The sequence below is a fragment of the Melanotaenia boesemani genome, chromosome 24, assembly GCF_017639745.1.
Source record: "Melanotaenia boesemani isolate fMelBoe1 chromosome 24, fMelBoe1.pri, whole genome shotgun sequence".
NCBI lineage: Eukaryota > Metazoa > Chordata > Actinopteri > Atheriniformes > Melanotaeniidae > Melanotaenia > Melanotaenia boesemani.
In genome coordinates, this window is record NC_055705.1 from 11,731,742 (window position 1) to 11,744,997 (window position 13,256).

Consider the following 13,256-nt stretch of genomic DNA (forward strand, 5'->3'; position numbering starts at 1 on the left):
TACACCACTGATGGAAAAAAATCAAAATCTGAGACATAGACCCCGAAGGCTGATCCAGAAATACAGTAAGTGCAGAGCTTTAACAGAAAGGGGTGGATAACAAAATATTTTCAATGAACTATGGCAAACAAAGAATATCTTTATGCTGAAGTAAGTAATATACTTTCACTGGCCAATTTATTAGCCTATTTAATTGTTTGTTAACACAAAGCTCATCAGCCAATCACATGGCAGCAACTCCATGTATTTACTTATATAGACGTGGCCAAGACAGCTTGCCAAAGTTTAAAATGAGCATCAGAATGTACAAAATATTCAACCTTGAACCATATTGACTACAGCAGCAGAAATCCACATCTGGTGTCACTCCTGTCAGTTGGGAACAGGAAACTGAAGTTACAGTTTACACAGAATCACCAAAATGGGGCAATATAAGATGGAGAAATGTTACCTGCTCTGATGAGTCTCCATCACACCTGCAGCATTCAGATGGTAGGGTCAGAAATTAGTGTAAACAGAATGAAAGCATTGATCCACCTTTACCTTTATTAACAGTTAAGGCTAGTGGTAGTGATGTCATGGTATGGAGGATATTTTCTTGGCACATTTTTAGTTCCTTATTACCAATTTAGCATCATTTAAATACCACAGCCTACCTGAGTAATGTTGCTGACCATGTCCATCCCTTTATGACCACGGTGTAGCATCTTATGATGGCTACTTCGAGCAGGATAATGCACCATGTCACAAAGCTCAGATTATCTCCACCTGCTTTCTAGAACATGACAATGAGTTCACTGGACTCCTGTGGCCTCCACAGACACCAAATCTCTATCCAATAGAGCAGCTTTGGTGTGTGGTGGAACAGGAGATTCTCATCATGGATGCAGCCAATAAATCTGCAGCAACTATGTGATGCTATCATGTCAATATGAAGCAAAATATCTGAATAATGTTTCCAACATCTTGTTGAATCCATAACATACATAATTAAGGCAGTTCTGAAGATAAAAGGGGGTCCAAACCCAGTGGAAGTAAAGGTAGAACTTAAAAAGTGACTGAGTGTACGTCAGGTGTGTGAACATTAGCAGGAAGCCAAACAAAGGGATAGAAAAAACAAAAGTGACACGAATACTAACTACACATAAAACACAACGTTCACAGAAATAATTAAAGTAGAAGAAAACCAAGAACAAAGTCAGAGTTAACTCAAATATAGAACATGGAAAGGTCAATACTAAAACAAGGAAACAAAAAATACAACAAAAGTACATCAACCATGACTATTTTTTGGACTCGTTTTATATTTCCTCTGTGTCTTATATTTCTTGAATGAGATTGGGGACCACCAATTCCCTGAACCTGAGCCGGACAGGCCCTTCTGTGATCAATCTTTCAGCTCTGGCAGTGATCATATACACACAAACACACATCCATTGCTTTTAATGTAAAAGTTCACACCACACTTCTGTAATCGGCACTAAATTAAACTCCTCAGCAAATATAAGTTAGAAACTGGTTGCTGTTCTGCTGCACGATGCATGATGAGCTCAGTTTTTATGTAACATTTATTTACATTACATATCAGCAGAATACAGCATTACTCTTCACAGAAGACCATTAAAACAAAACAAACAAAACAATTAAATTGCCATTAACGTTGATCGGACAGTCCATCTGCATCTGAAAACCGTCTTGTTTTTTGCTTTGCTCTAAACTGTTCCCGCGCAGGGTTAAAATACAGCGCATGAACATCTGCATTGCTTTGCACAAAATATTTACAAGATTATACATTCAACACTGAAAATAAATCAAATGAAAAGCAATGAAATCAAACCTTAGGGTGCAAATGAATCCCAAAATGTTCTTCTGAACATTGCAAAATCACGTTGAACTCAGATTTTTATGTCCAAACAGTGTATTTGGACAGAAGGAGGAGCTACACGCAGGTTTAGCTGTGATTTAGAATGTTTAATTCTCTTATCAGCAATTTAACTTAAAGGGAAACATGTCTGATCTCTTGATGAAGCTTTCTAGTGCAACTTTATCTTTGTTTCTAGCTTGTTCTTATACCCTGCTATGTAATATAATTATTATCAATTACTGCTATTTAGCTCTGAGACTGCTTAGTTTCTCATTTCACAAAGGAAATATAAGTAACATAAGAATGTAATGACAATAATAAGCTTTTCATATAACAGAACTGGCTTGGTTTTTATGTACAAGGATGAATAAGCAATAAATGAAATGGGCCTTCTTAAACTATTTCAGCATCTTTTATATTCCCTGTAAAATGTCAACTAATACATTATGGCAGTGGATAATAATCATAAAAGTAATGGAATAATGTGTTGTAAGCAACCCAATATTTTGCTTAAATCCAAGTGATGCCAATTTAACTTACAAAGAGCTTTGCTTTAAAATGCCTGTAATTAAAATAAGAAAAGAAAGCTTCACATTGAACAAGAAATAAAACCATCAGTGCTGTTTCAGACCAAAAATCTATTAAAAGACCACAAATGAAAGCTTTAAAATAGCGGAACTTCTACCAGCACCTTTTACAGCATGACAATGAACTTCAGAGCAGGTTACCCCCAAAACACGCCACAAAAATGTAAAGAAATAAGATGCTTCAGCATAAAAAGAGCAGAAAATGGTTCAGACAGGTCTGTATGCTTCCAGCTTCCTTCTAACTAGCTGTGCAGTTGTGTCAGTTTGATGAACAGTTTTTTCTGACATGGTGTTTAAATCCGCCCATTCCTCACAGGTGTGATCACAGCTCCGAGCTCCAGGATGGACCTGCAGCAAAATGGGAACATTTAAGTTTAAGTATAATGACGTGCGTGTGGAGCATATTTCTGATTATTTGATCTGTTTATAAAGAAATGTAGTTTCACTGGAGACCCTTGTATGAGTGTTAAACATATAAAACCCATCATATATTTTTTTGCACTGACATCTTCCACTCATATGGTTTCAGGCTTTCTATCAGATTTTGGAGCCTGGTGCAAAGGTGAGCATTGATAAAGCTGTTAGGGCATTCATGAGGTCCAACAATAATGCTTCATTGCCTGAAGCCTCAGTGTAGCATCAGTGTGGTCTTCCAATATGATTATTTTATATTAGTCACATTAGATTACAATAAATAAATACACTGCCTGGCCAAAAAAAAAAAAAAAATATCACATGGATTTAACTAAGCAAATAGGTTTGAGCTGCCTATTTGATAATTACTGGATGGATGATTATCTTTCCGCTGGCAACAAGTTATATAACCCCAAATGATGCAATGAGTAGGTTCTTGTTTCTTAAACAAATGTGGAAACGCATCCCGTGGGTGTGGAAAAGATGTTAGTCTATTTAAGAAGAATGATCAAATCATTGTCATCAAGCAGAGAAAACATCTAAGGAGGTCGCAGAAACTACTAGAACTACTAAGAACTGTCTCACACATTATTAAAAACTGGAAGGATAGTAGGGAACCCTTGTTTTCCAGAAATAAATGTGGTTGGAAAACATCCTGAATAATCAATCACTGAAATCAAAGTTCGTGAAAAACACCAGTAGAATTCAGGGTTATGTTTAATAATAAAAGTAAGAGCATTTCCACATGCACAGTGTGAAGGGATGTGGAAAGATTGGGACTAAACAGCTGTGTAGCCTTAAGAAAACCAGCAATCAGTGAGGCTAACCAGAGGAAAAGGGTTTAATTTCCTAGGGAGCAAAAAGATCGGACTCTGAAGCAATGAAAGAAGGTCATGTGGTCTGATGAGTCCAGATTTATCCTGTTCCAGAGTGATGGGAGCATCAGGGTAAGAAGAGAGGAGGATGAAGTGATGCAGCCATCATGTCTAGTGTCTACTGTACAAGCCTATGCAGGCAGTCTATGATCTGGGGTTTCTGCAGTCAGGTTTAGGTTCAGCAACATGATGTTCTTAAAGAATGAGGTCAGCTGACTACCTGGACATAATGAATGACCAGATTATTCCTTCAATAATTTTTTTTTTTCCCTGACAGCATGTGTATATTCCGAGATGACAATGCTGGGATTCATGGAGCTTAAATTGTGAAAGTGTGGTTCAGCAAACAGGAGACATCATTTTCACACATGGATTGACCTCCACAGAGTCCAGACCTGAACCGGAGAAGGCTTTACACAGTGTTCAGTGTTCGGGCTCTCCCATCATCACCACAAGATCTTTGTGAAAAATAGATGCAACACTGGGTGGAAATAAATCTTGTGACATTGCAGAAGTTTATCGAAAAAATGCCACAGTGAAAAGTAAATGTTGTCAGATTTAAAGCTAAAGGCGGTCCACCAAAATATCAGTCAGGCCTGTTTTTTTTTTTATTTTGGTGGTGACTTTTATTTTGGCCAGGCAGTGTATTACATGGAAGTCTGCGCAGAGCTAATGAGCTGAACATGCTCTTCAATAGGTTCAGTTCAGAACAACGTTCAGCAATATCCCTCTGTGCTTCCAGCCCAACAGACCACACACCCACCACAAGCCCACCGCTTTCCTGTCACACCTCCACTCTGTCACCCTGCAGCTCAGTCATGGTCCTAAACACAGCCTCATCTCCCGCCACATATTAACATACTGAGACCTCCTCGGCCTCTACCTCTAGCCTGTATGTCTCCTGCAGTCAGGTGAAGTAGCATCTAGAGAAACTATACAGGAACAAAGCTGCATGTACAGATGGTGGAGTTCCAGTGCTGTGGAAAACACCCTGCCTAAAAAATCCCAACCATCTGAACTACAGACCAGTTGCCCTAACATCTACCTGATTTAGAGATTCCACTCTCATCTGGACCAATCAGACAGCACTATGATGATCATGTTCTTTGACAACACATGCAACAACATTGTAACTTCCCTCTGGGATTAATAAAGTATGTTTAATTTAATATCATTCATTCATTAATTTGCTTTGATATCACTCACATATCTGCAGTCTGACAGAAACACTGGAAACTTGGAGAAAAAGCTCATTTTTCTGGCTGCTAACTTAAAATGATTCAAAAAAGAAGCAACAAACTGGGGTTTGTGGTTGGAACATCTACACCAGCAGAAGGAGCTTCAGCGCCACCAGGAAAAGAAGAGGAGGCCGGTTCCATGTTGCCGCTGAGGGTACAGGACGCTTCCTCTTGGGGCCGTTGCAGAGCGGGGTGCTGCAGCAGGTGATGCAGACTGAGTTTAGCTTGCCTGTGCAGAACTGCTGGTAGCCAGAGGAGGCAATGAGGCAGGCCCCAGAGGACGCGCAGGACTTCCGATAATGTATCCCTGCAGGAAAGACAGAATGCAGAGACTAAAGTGACTTCTGAGCAGTTGCACAGCTTAACAAAAGCCCCACAGAACTGCTGATTCATTTTCCCTGCTGTAATTAGATTGTTAAGATTGAACATGTAACTTTTAAGAGTCCTTTGTTTTGCCTTGCGGCAGCATTTTTTAGCAGTCTTTGAGTTATAGAGTTATTGACTTCCAGTCTGCTCTTATTAACTAATATTTGTCAGTGAGATACTGTATACAATTTGTATGAAAAACTAGCATCGTATTGCACTTTAGAGTCACTTGCAATGTTTTCAAGTGGTTTTTTTTACATTATTTGCTCAGGGTTCCTACAATATAGCAGGCTCTTTATCTTTTATGTGACATCCTTATTGTGTTTTGTGTCTTGTGATTTCTTTTATCTACAAATTAAATATCCCCTCTCCAGACAAAAAGAAAAAGTTCTGATGAATTCACATTCAAATAAACTTAATCTTTTTAGCTGAACCTTCAGTGATCTGTCCAAGTTTGAGAGAGAGAAATACATACAGCTGAAGCATTGTCCTTTTTGATAGTATCTGTTATGTATAAGGATGTCTACAGAGAAAAAAAAAAAAGTACTTTGCTTCTCTATTTGTCATGTCAAAGCATGGATGCGCTGAATCAGCGCCTTTCTCAAGGACACCACACAAAGCTGTTCCAGGAACAAAACCTGCAAGATTTCAATTAAAACAGAGTGACTAACCATCAAGCTATGTGTTGTCAGATATACATCACAACACATTATTTAACAGGGTCACCTCGCCATGCTGAAAACCTTAACTGCACCAAGATGTCTAAATAGCTTAAATTTAAATGTATACTGTTCTTGGGGCAGATTTTAGAGCAACATTTAAACAGCATTTTCTGACATGAAGAGACCGCAAACTCTCAATGCTGCATCATTTGTTAAATGGACATGGAAAGGAACAGGCTTCTCTTCTATAGTAATGGTTACCCAGGCAACCATTCCAATATGTCTGAAAAGATCTGAGATTTATGGGCTTCATTCATAAAATTGCTATAAGCAATTACTCCTATTGCTCTTATGGTGAGGAGGGCATACTTTAAATCTTAATCTAACGAAGTAGAATTGTTACCTAAAACTAAATAAATGAGTGACAGAAAACAAACCAATAAAAGCATAAAAGAATCCTCCTCAATAATAAGTCAATAATTTCTGAAAAGAAGTCCAAGACAAACCCAAGTTAACTGTCATAAAGACCCAAGTCATGAAAACTTCAGCCTAATTAAATGTTTTGTGGCAAAATTTTGTCTTAAACAATATATATATATATTTTTTTGTTATAGACACAATTTTTGCTGTTTGTCTTATGCTAATGGTAGCAAAAATAAATCCACAGAGGAACACATTTTGACCACAAACACTCTTGTGCCATATCTAACAAATGATACAGGAGAATGAGATGTTTCACCACCTCGGTCTCCTAAATGTTATATCTCCACCTATCTAATACTTGGTTAAACATGGAAAACATCCATTAAAATGGACACTGAAAACATGGTGTCAAAATATCTTTTTTTTTCTTGATTACTGGCTGCAGACTCAAACCCATCTGCTAAATACATAAAACATGTTAGAGAAACAAATCACACGTTCTACTAAAAAATAATTATTTGGGAATTGTGGTGGGTGGCAAAGTTTTAAAAGAGGAATATGCACATGGACATTATAAATTTGATGCTGTATTAAAGCTCTATAAATTATATGGTCCAAAAGGGTTTTATTTATCTAATTTCAGACAACTAAAAGATTTTTTAACTGTTTTAAACACATTTAATCATTTTGTGATTACCTTGTAGTTTGACAGAAGGATCAAAGGTTATTGATTGAAGCAAACATTTAGATGTGCAAAATATACGATGTGCTGCCAACAAAAATTTCAATCTTAATGGAAATGATATCAATGTCAAAAAAGATATTCTGCCTTTGCTTTAATGCTCCTAAATATTTGTTTAGCATGAGGTATGTTAGAGGATCACCTCTGTCCTTTCGTGTGTCAACAAAATGACCTTGTAATCATTTCAAAAGGTTATTTTGTGAATCAGCTGCTTAGCTCAGTGGGTTAGGTGATGGGCTAGTCACACTTTCTGGTAATTTTTCTCAAAGAAATAAAGTCAAATTGTGAATATTTAATAAAGAAACAGAAAATTGTTCCTTAAACTAATTGAGAAACCAAATTTGATCATCTAAGGGAACAATAATTGTTATACATATATATATATATGTATGGCCCCTCCTGCAGGTGGTGAGCCCATGGGAGGGGAGGCCCATGTCACCCTTTCGGGCTGAGCCCAACCGGGCCCCATGGGCAAAGGCCCGGCCACCAAGCGCTCGCCTCCGTGCCCCACCTCCAGGCCTGGCTCCAGAGGGGGGCCCCAGTGACCCACGTCCGGGCAAGGGAAACCTTGGTCCTTGCTTTCTCCTCATGATAGGGATGATTTGATGTGAATGTGGCCGGGGAGAGGGAAGTCTGGGTTTCCATGCTTAGGCAGCTGCCCCCGCAACCCAACTCCAGATAAGCGGCAGAAAATGGATAGATGGATGGATATATATATGCGATTTTCACGTGTTTTTCATGGAAAAAGGGGGCATTTGTTTGAGATATGCAGCATATTTCAGGTCATGTAACCAGTGAGGCTAAAATCTGATGCTTTTGTAAAAATATGCCATACTTGCTAATAGCATTTAGAACAACCTCTGTGCATACTTTAAAATACATGTTATAGACATGTATTGACTTCCTTTTTCTTTTTAAAGCTCAAAAAACTCAAAACTAGATAGGCTGTGAAATTTTTAGGTTAGACCACAAATTTATTTCATAGTTAATGCCGTGACAATGAAAGTAATATCATGCTAACAATCTTTAGCTAACAGGTTAGCTAGCCAAAGATGCTAATACATCAGATAAATCAACAGATTTCTCTTTTTCCTTGAAAAACCACGAATAAAGAGCACAAAGAGTATAGCTGTAGCAGAGCTAAACTTGCCATGAGTAGGCACATACACAGTGTAAAGCAAAGACAAAGGATATGGTAGTAAAAAAAGTTGACCACATTAAGACAATAAACTTTTGCTGTAGTTTATGCAGCCTACTTTAAACCTTTACCATTTTTCACTAATCATTGTTTTAAGTGTTAAGAATTTTTTTTTTTTTCATGTATATACAATATTTATTGATCTGTCCCAAGAAATTATCATTTAAATATGTGTTTTGCACCACATAACCACATGGCGACTCTTTAGTTTTTAGATTTAAGGCAAAAAAAAAAAAAAAAAAAAAAAGACCCAACAGCCCATCCTCTGCACTAAATTGTGCACTCTACAGGAACATTTTCATTTCTGCAAGTAAACAGTTGATGTCAGCTGAATCCTCTTAAATTTGTCAAATGAGTTGAATGAGGTGGTTCAGAAATATCTCTTTACCATGCCATGTTGGTGGTATTTTCCCTGGGAGATTGTGATTGCTGTAAAACAAAAAGTCTACATAATATATTATCATTCTATGGAGCCCAGCAAATGATCAAAACAACAGATAAAAATGTCTGTTTCACTAAATGTTTATTTTGCTTCTTTCTTTTGTTGGGTCGTTAAACATGAAGGGGGAAAATAAGTGATGACTAGATTAATTTTTTATTCGTGAGGAGGGTGGGAGGGCGTTATTTGTCATTTCACCTTTTAAAGAGAAACTGTCAAAGGTGCGAGCATAACGAGTGATTTAGTGAGCTGTATATGTGGATTTGCTTGCATGACTTAATTAATTAATTTGCATGAAATAATTGCACCATTACAGCAAAAAATCTCATCTCCGCTCATCCCTGAAACCAATTGTGAATGTTAGTTGTTTTTAATATATAAATGAAACATGCTTAAAATGGCTTGATTTTGTTGCCTACTAATGCCTGAAGTTCAAATAAAGAGTTGCAGATGGTTACTTGTCCTCTATAGGTAAATAAAGAGTCTGACCAAATACTTTTGGCTGGCTTATGCATTTTTCAGTTTGAAATATCCTGCATCCACACACATAACGCCCATACCTCCACCAGTCAAGCATGTCTCAAAAACTGCTACGCTAAAACAAAAACTATAATTTTCACAATCAAAATGCTCCAAAGGAAAGAATAATGTTTTTTTAAGCTAACAGTCTCCATGACGCTAACAGAAAAATCAGTGTCTGACCGTCAGGTTTGACCAGGACTTCCTTCTGGCACATGTCCTGTACGTTGACCGTGCAGTTGACGATATACTCCGGCGTGGAGCAATCATTTTGATTCATCTCCTCACACTGGTAACACTGGATCTGAAGGGCATCCCCTGTCCCACAGAGAAAAAAAAAAGCTATTAAACATACACGGTCATACTTTCTGCATGATGTTGAGCTTCGTGCAAGCTGTGAAGACACATTAGTTCAAAGTTTATTAGTTGAAAGATAAAGAAATTCTTTTATATTTAAGCTATAAAGTTTATTAAGGTTTCAGTTGCTTAAAATATTTTGATTGTTGCTATTTAAATCTATGCTGAAATAGATATATTTTCCTATTAGATACAAACTGCCATCAAACATCAGTCCAAGAAGAATAAAATATTTATACAACAGTTTATTAAGTATCATGGATATCTAAGTTTTTCTCAAACAAAAATATGTCATCTTAGACTGCACTTCCCTATTCAAAACGTTAAAAAGTTAGAATTCTCAAATTTTTTAAACCCTAAACATGATATCAGACATTATTTTTATCTGCACAAACCTAAAACATCTAAGAAAAAAAAACTTGCTAATTTGAATAACAACAGCATAGTTACTTGAGGCATTTCCCCTTTTTCCCATTCAAATAAACATAGAGTCTGTCAAGCCATAGCATCCACATAGGAGGAAGGATGGAGACTTAGAAAGAACACCTAAATGCTCCAAACATGAGCATTTGAATAAAGTAAAATGGAGATAAACATACTTTGATCAACAACGTGGCAGCATGTTACCAAAAGCTTTTCTCTGTTTTTGTTTGGGTTTAGACAAAAAAATTATTTTAGTAGAATTAACCATAAAAACATGATTGTATGTAAATTGAACTATTTAGGATTGACCTTTGCTCTCTTTAGACTCCATCATTTGCTTAAGACTAAAATACTTTCTTTTTGCTATGTTACCATCACCGTCACAGACGCCATTTTAAAGGTTGCCATAGTTATACGCCAACACAACAAAATGATGAAGCTATGTCATTTCCTGATTTGTTTTAGACTCTTAACATAATTTGGTTAGGGCTAAAATACATTATTTTTAAATTGTAACCATCACTTTAATGGACACCATTTTCACGCTTCTCTTGCAGTTACTCTCATGACCACTAGAGGTCGCATATTCTTTGAGTTCAATTACAGGCCACATTTGTCCGTGATCACACATAACGTTTTGTGGAGGACGGTCTTTTCTTTTATGAGGGCATTTGGCGGTAGAGCTGAAGCACAGCAGAGAGGGAGAAAGCTGCAAGTTGTACTTATTCATATTTTCAAGCCCACCTTTTTACATAATGTTTTTAATGAATAGTAACCATATTTGAGAAACCTAATTTTACCTAATTGGAAGTTTGTATGTGAGTTTATTTTATCTTAGCTTGAGCAAAAATGAAATTAATAGGCAGTTCATGTCGGCTGAAAAATACCAACAGAAGACTGATGATGTTTAATCCGGATTTTAGGGGGAAGCCAAGTCTTTTCTTTTCTGCACAAAAACATTGAGTATCCTCTGTTCTGCTTTTGTGTGATTTTTTCTTTGTTTTCTGAGCTTGGCAATGGATATTTTTATTTAGCTTTTGGTTGGGAGCTCCCCTAATGGTACATAAGCTCCACATATGACTGATGGCGCTCTCCACAAGAGTGCAATGTCATCTTTTATCTTCTGCAGTGTTGTGACATTACGCCTGCAAGCAGGGGGACAAAGCCAAGGCTTCCTGATTTTTACAGAGCACATAGTCTTTGCAGATTTTCAGCTTGGCTTACACTTGAGTATCAACAACGAGGTCATAAATTCACTAACTGAATTAAAGATAAGCCATTAAAACACATATCAGCAAAGCACAGAGCAGTTACTTTAAATTAGTTTTTAACCCATGGATTTTTATCGGTGATAAAACTCCATTTACACTACAAATAACTAAATGACTCATGTGCATGCTCATACTCAAAGGAGTAAAAATGTGTCCTGCCTGCATCTGCATCTTTACATATAACATTTAAAAAGTGTTTTAATCTATTTATTTTAATGCTTCCACACAGAAAGCAAAGTCAAATCTGCACCAAAGAAAACCATGTTTTCACAAATACCAAAAAGGTGGTGCAGGTTTTTCTAACTCATGACTAAATCGATGAAAATTAGATTTAACATTATCTTGCAAAACCGACCTTTTTCATACCCAAATATCCACTCAAGCTATCAGCCTCCTGACCAATATTACTGGCGCAAGTGTTGAAATGGCAAGACTCATGAATCTAAACGAAGACAGCACCATCAAATGCAACTGATAAAGGTCTACATAATACCACACTTTCCGCATAATTAATTTAAACCAAGCTATGTCTGAAACCTCCATTCATCATCTGAGAGGAGGCGCAAGGGAATCACAAAGTCTTGTTTTGGTTGGAGTAACCTCAAGCTTATAGACTCAGTTTTAGAAAATTGCTCTAAATCATTGAATTCAAAAAGGAATAACTGGGAGAAATAACACAAATCTTTCACATCCCCCATCCAGGTATATATCTTCAAATCAAAACCATTCCACAATCCTGTAATTAGTTTGTACATCATCTAAGTAATCAGTTTTTCTAAAGAGGATCCTATTAACGTATGCTTCAAGAACAAAAAATACCCGGATATTAGGTATCTTCGTCCTCTTTCCCTAACAATTACAGGCAAAGAAAATATTAGCTGATAGCAGAGATATACGAGCAAGAACTTTTCAGCTAGACATAAATTGGTGTCTGCGCTCCAAAATCAGGACAAGTGAGCAGCGCGCAAAACTAGCGCTAAACCCGAAACATAACATTTGTCCCCCCCACCCCTTTTTTTTATTTATTTTTTTGCTTCTTGTAATCCTTAACAGAGTCTGCTTTTTCTGAAAGGATACTCTAAGGGTACGAAGAAAGAACGACATGCCGAAGGGAAATTCTGATGCTTTCAGATTTAACGGCATGGAAATTAAGTTTAATCTATTTTGGAATAGCGCACAAGAGTTAAAGGTGTGTTTATTGTGCAATGGACAGATGAAATAATCGTGTTCTTTCTACATATCCATCTAGAATTAAAAGTGTATTTGCAGGGCTGCAGTCTCCACAAGTTGCACGTACCTGTGTCGAGCAAGACTCCAAATAAAGTCACAAAAACGAGCAGAAGCATCCTCTCCCAGATGATGCTCGGAGGAGAAACATCAGACCAAAAGTAAAAAGGAAAATTCAGAAGGAGGCTGCTCGGAGGAGGTGGAGTAGGACCCGCCGCTGAAGAAACCCAGACATGGATCCGTTCATCTTCTCGGCTGCGCTGAGATGAAAGCTCCGCAAAGTGCCAGGAGCCTGCGCTCCGACGCGACTGGAGGACGAGCAAACCACGAGCGCAGAAATCATAAAAGCGCACCACGTGACGGCAGCTGGCATGTTCATATCTCATACTACCCTCATAGACTGATAATAAACCGAATTAGTCATCGATGATGGGTTGTTTTTATTTCTCCCATGTAGCAGGCGAATATTTCACTTTTAACACCAAGTTCCAGGACTCCACTGCACATTCACACATAGCTAGAAAAACCCTGTAATTCTCCAAAGGTTAATAGTTCCATGCAGGCTTCACCACAATGCATCAGCACTTGGTGCATTAAATTTTTATTTTCACAACAATTTATGTCTTCTAATTTTGTCCTCTCTGTTCTTGC

At 37.4% G+C, this 13,256-nt stretch overlaps 1 protein-coding gene across 1 annotated transcript; it reads right to left on the reverse strand.

Annotated features, from left to right (window-relative positions):
- Positions 1–1,550: 1,550 nt before the first annotated feature.
- On the reverse strand, positions 1,551–12,919 carry LOC121635658 (ly6/PLAUR domain-containing protein 1-like). Its single transcript, XM_041978930.1, has 4 exons — positions 12,676–12,919; positions 9,511–9,645; positions 5,041–5,285; positions 1,551–2,799 (listed from the first exon to the last, which is right to left on the reverse strand). The coding sequence occupies exons 1-3, from the start codon at positions 12,722–12,724 to the stop codon at positions 5,062–5,064; spliced, it is 408 nt and encodes a 135-aa protein (XP_041834864.1). The 5' UTR covers positions 12,725–12,919; the 3' UTR covers positions 1,551–2,799; positions 5,041–5,061.
- Positions 12,920–13,256: the final 337 nt, after the last annotated feature.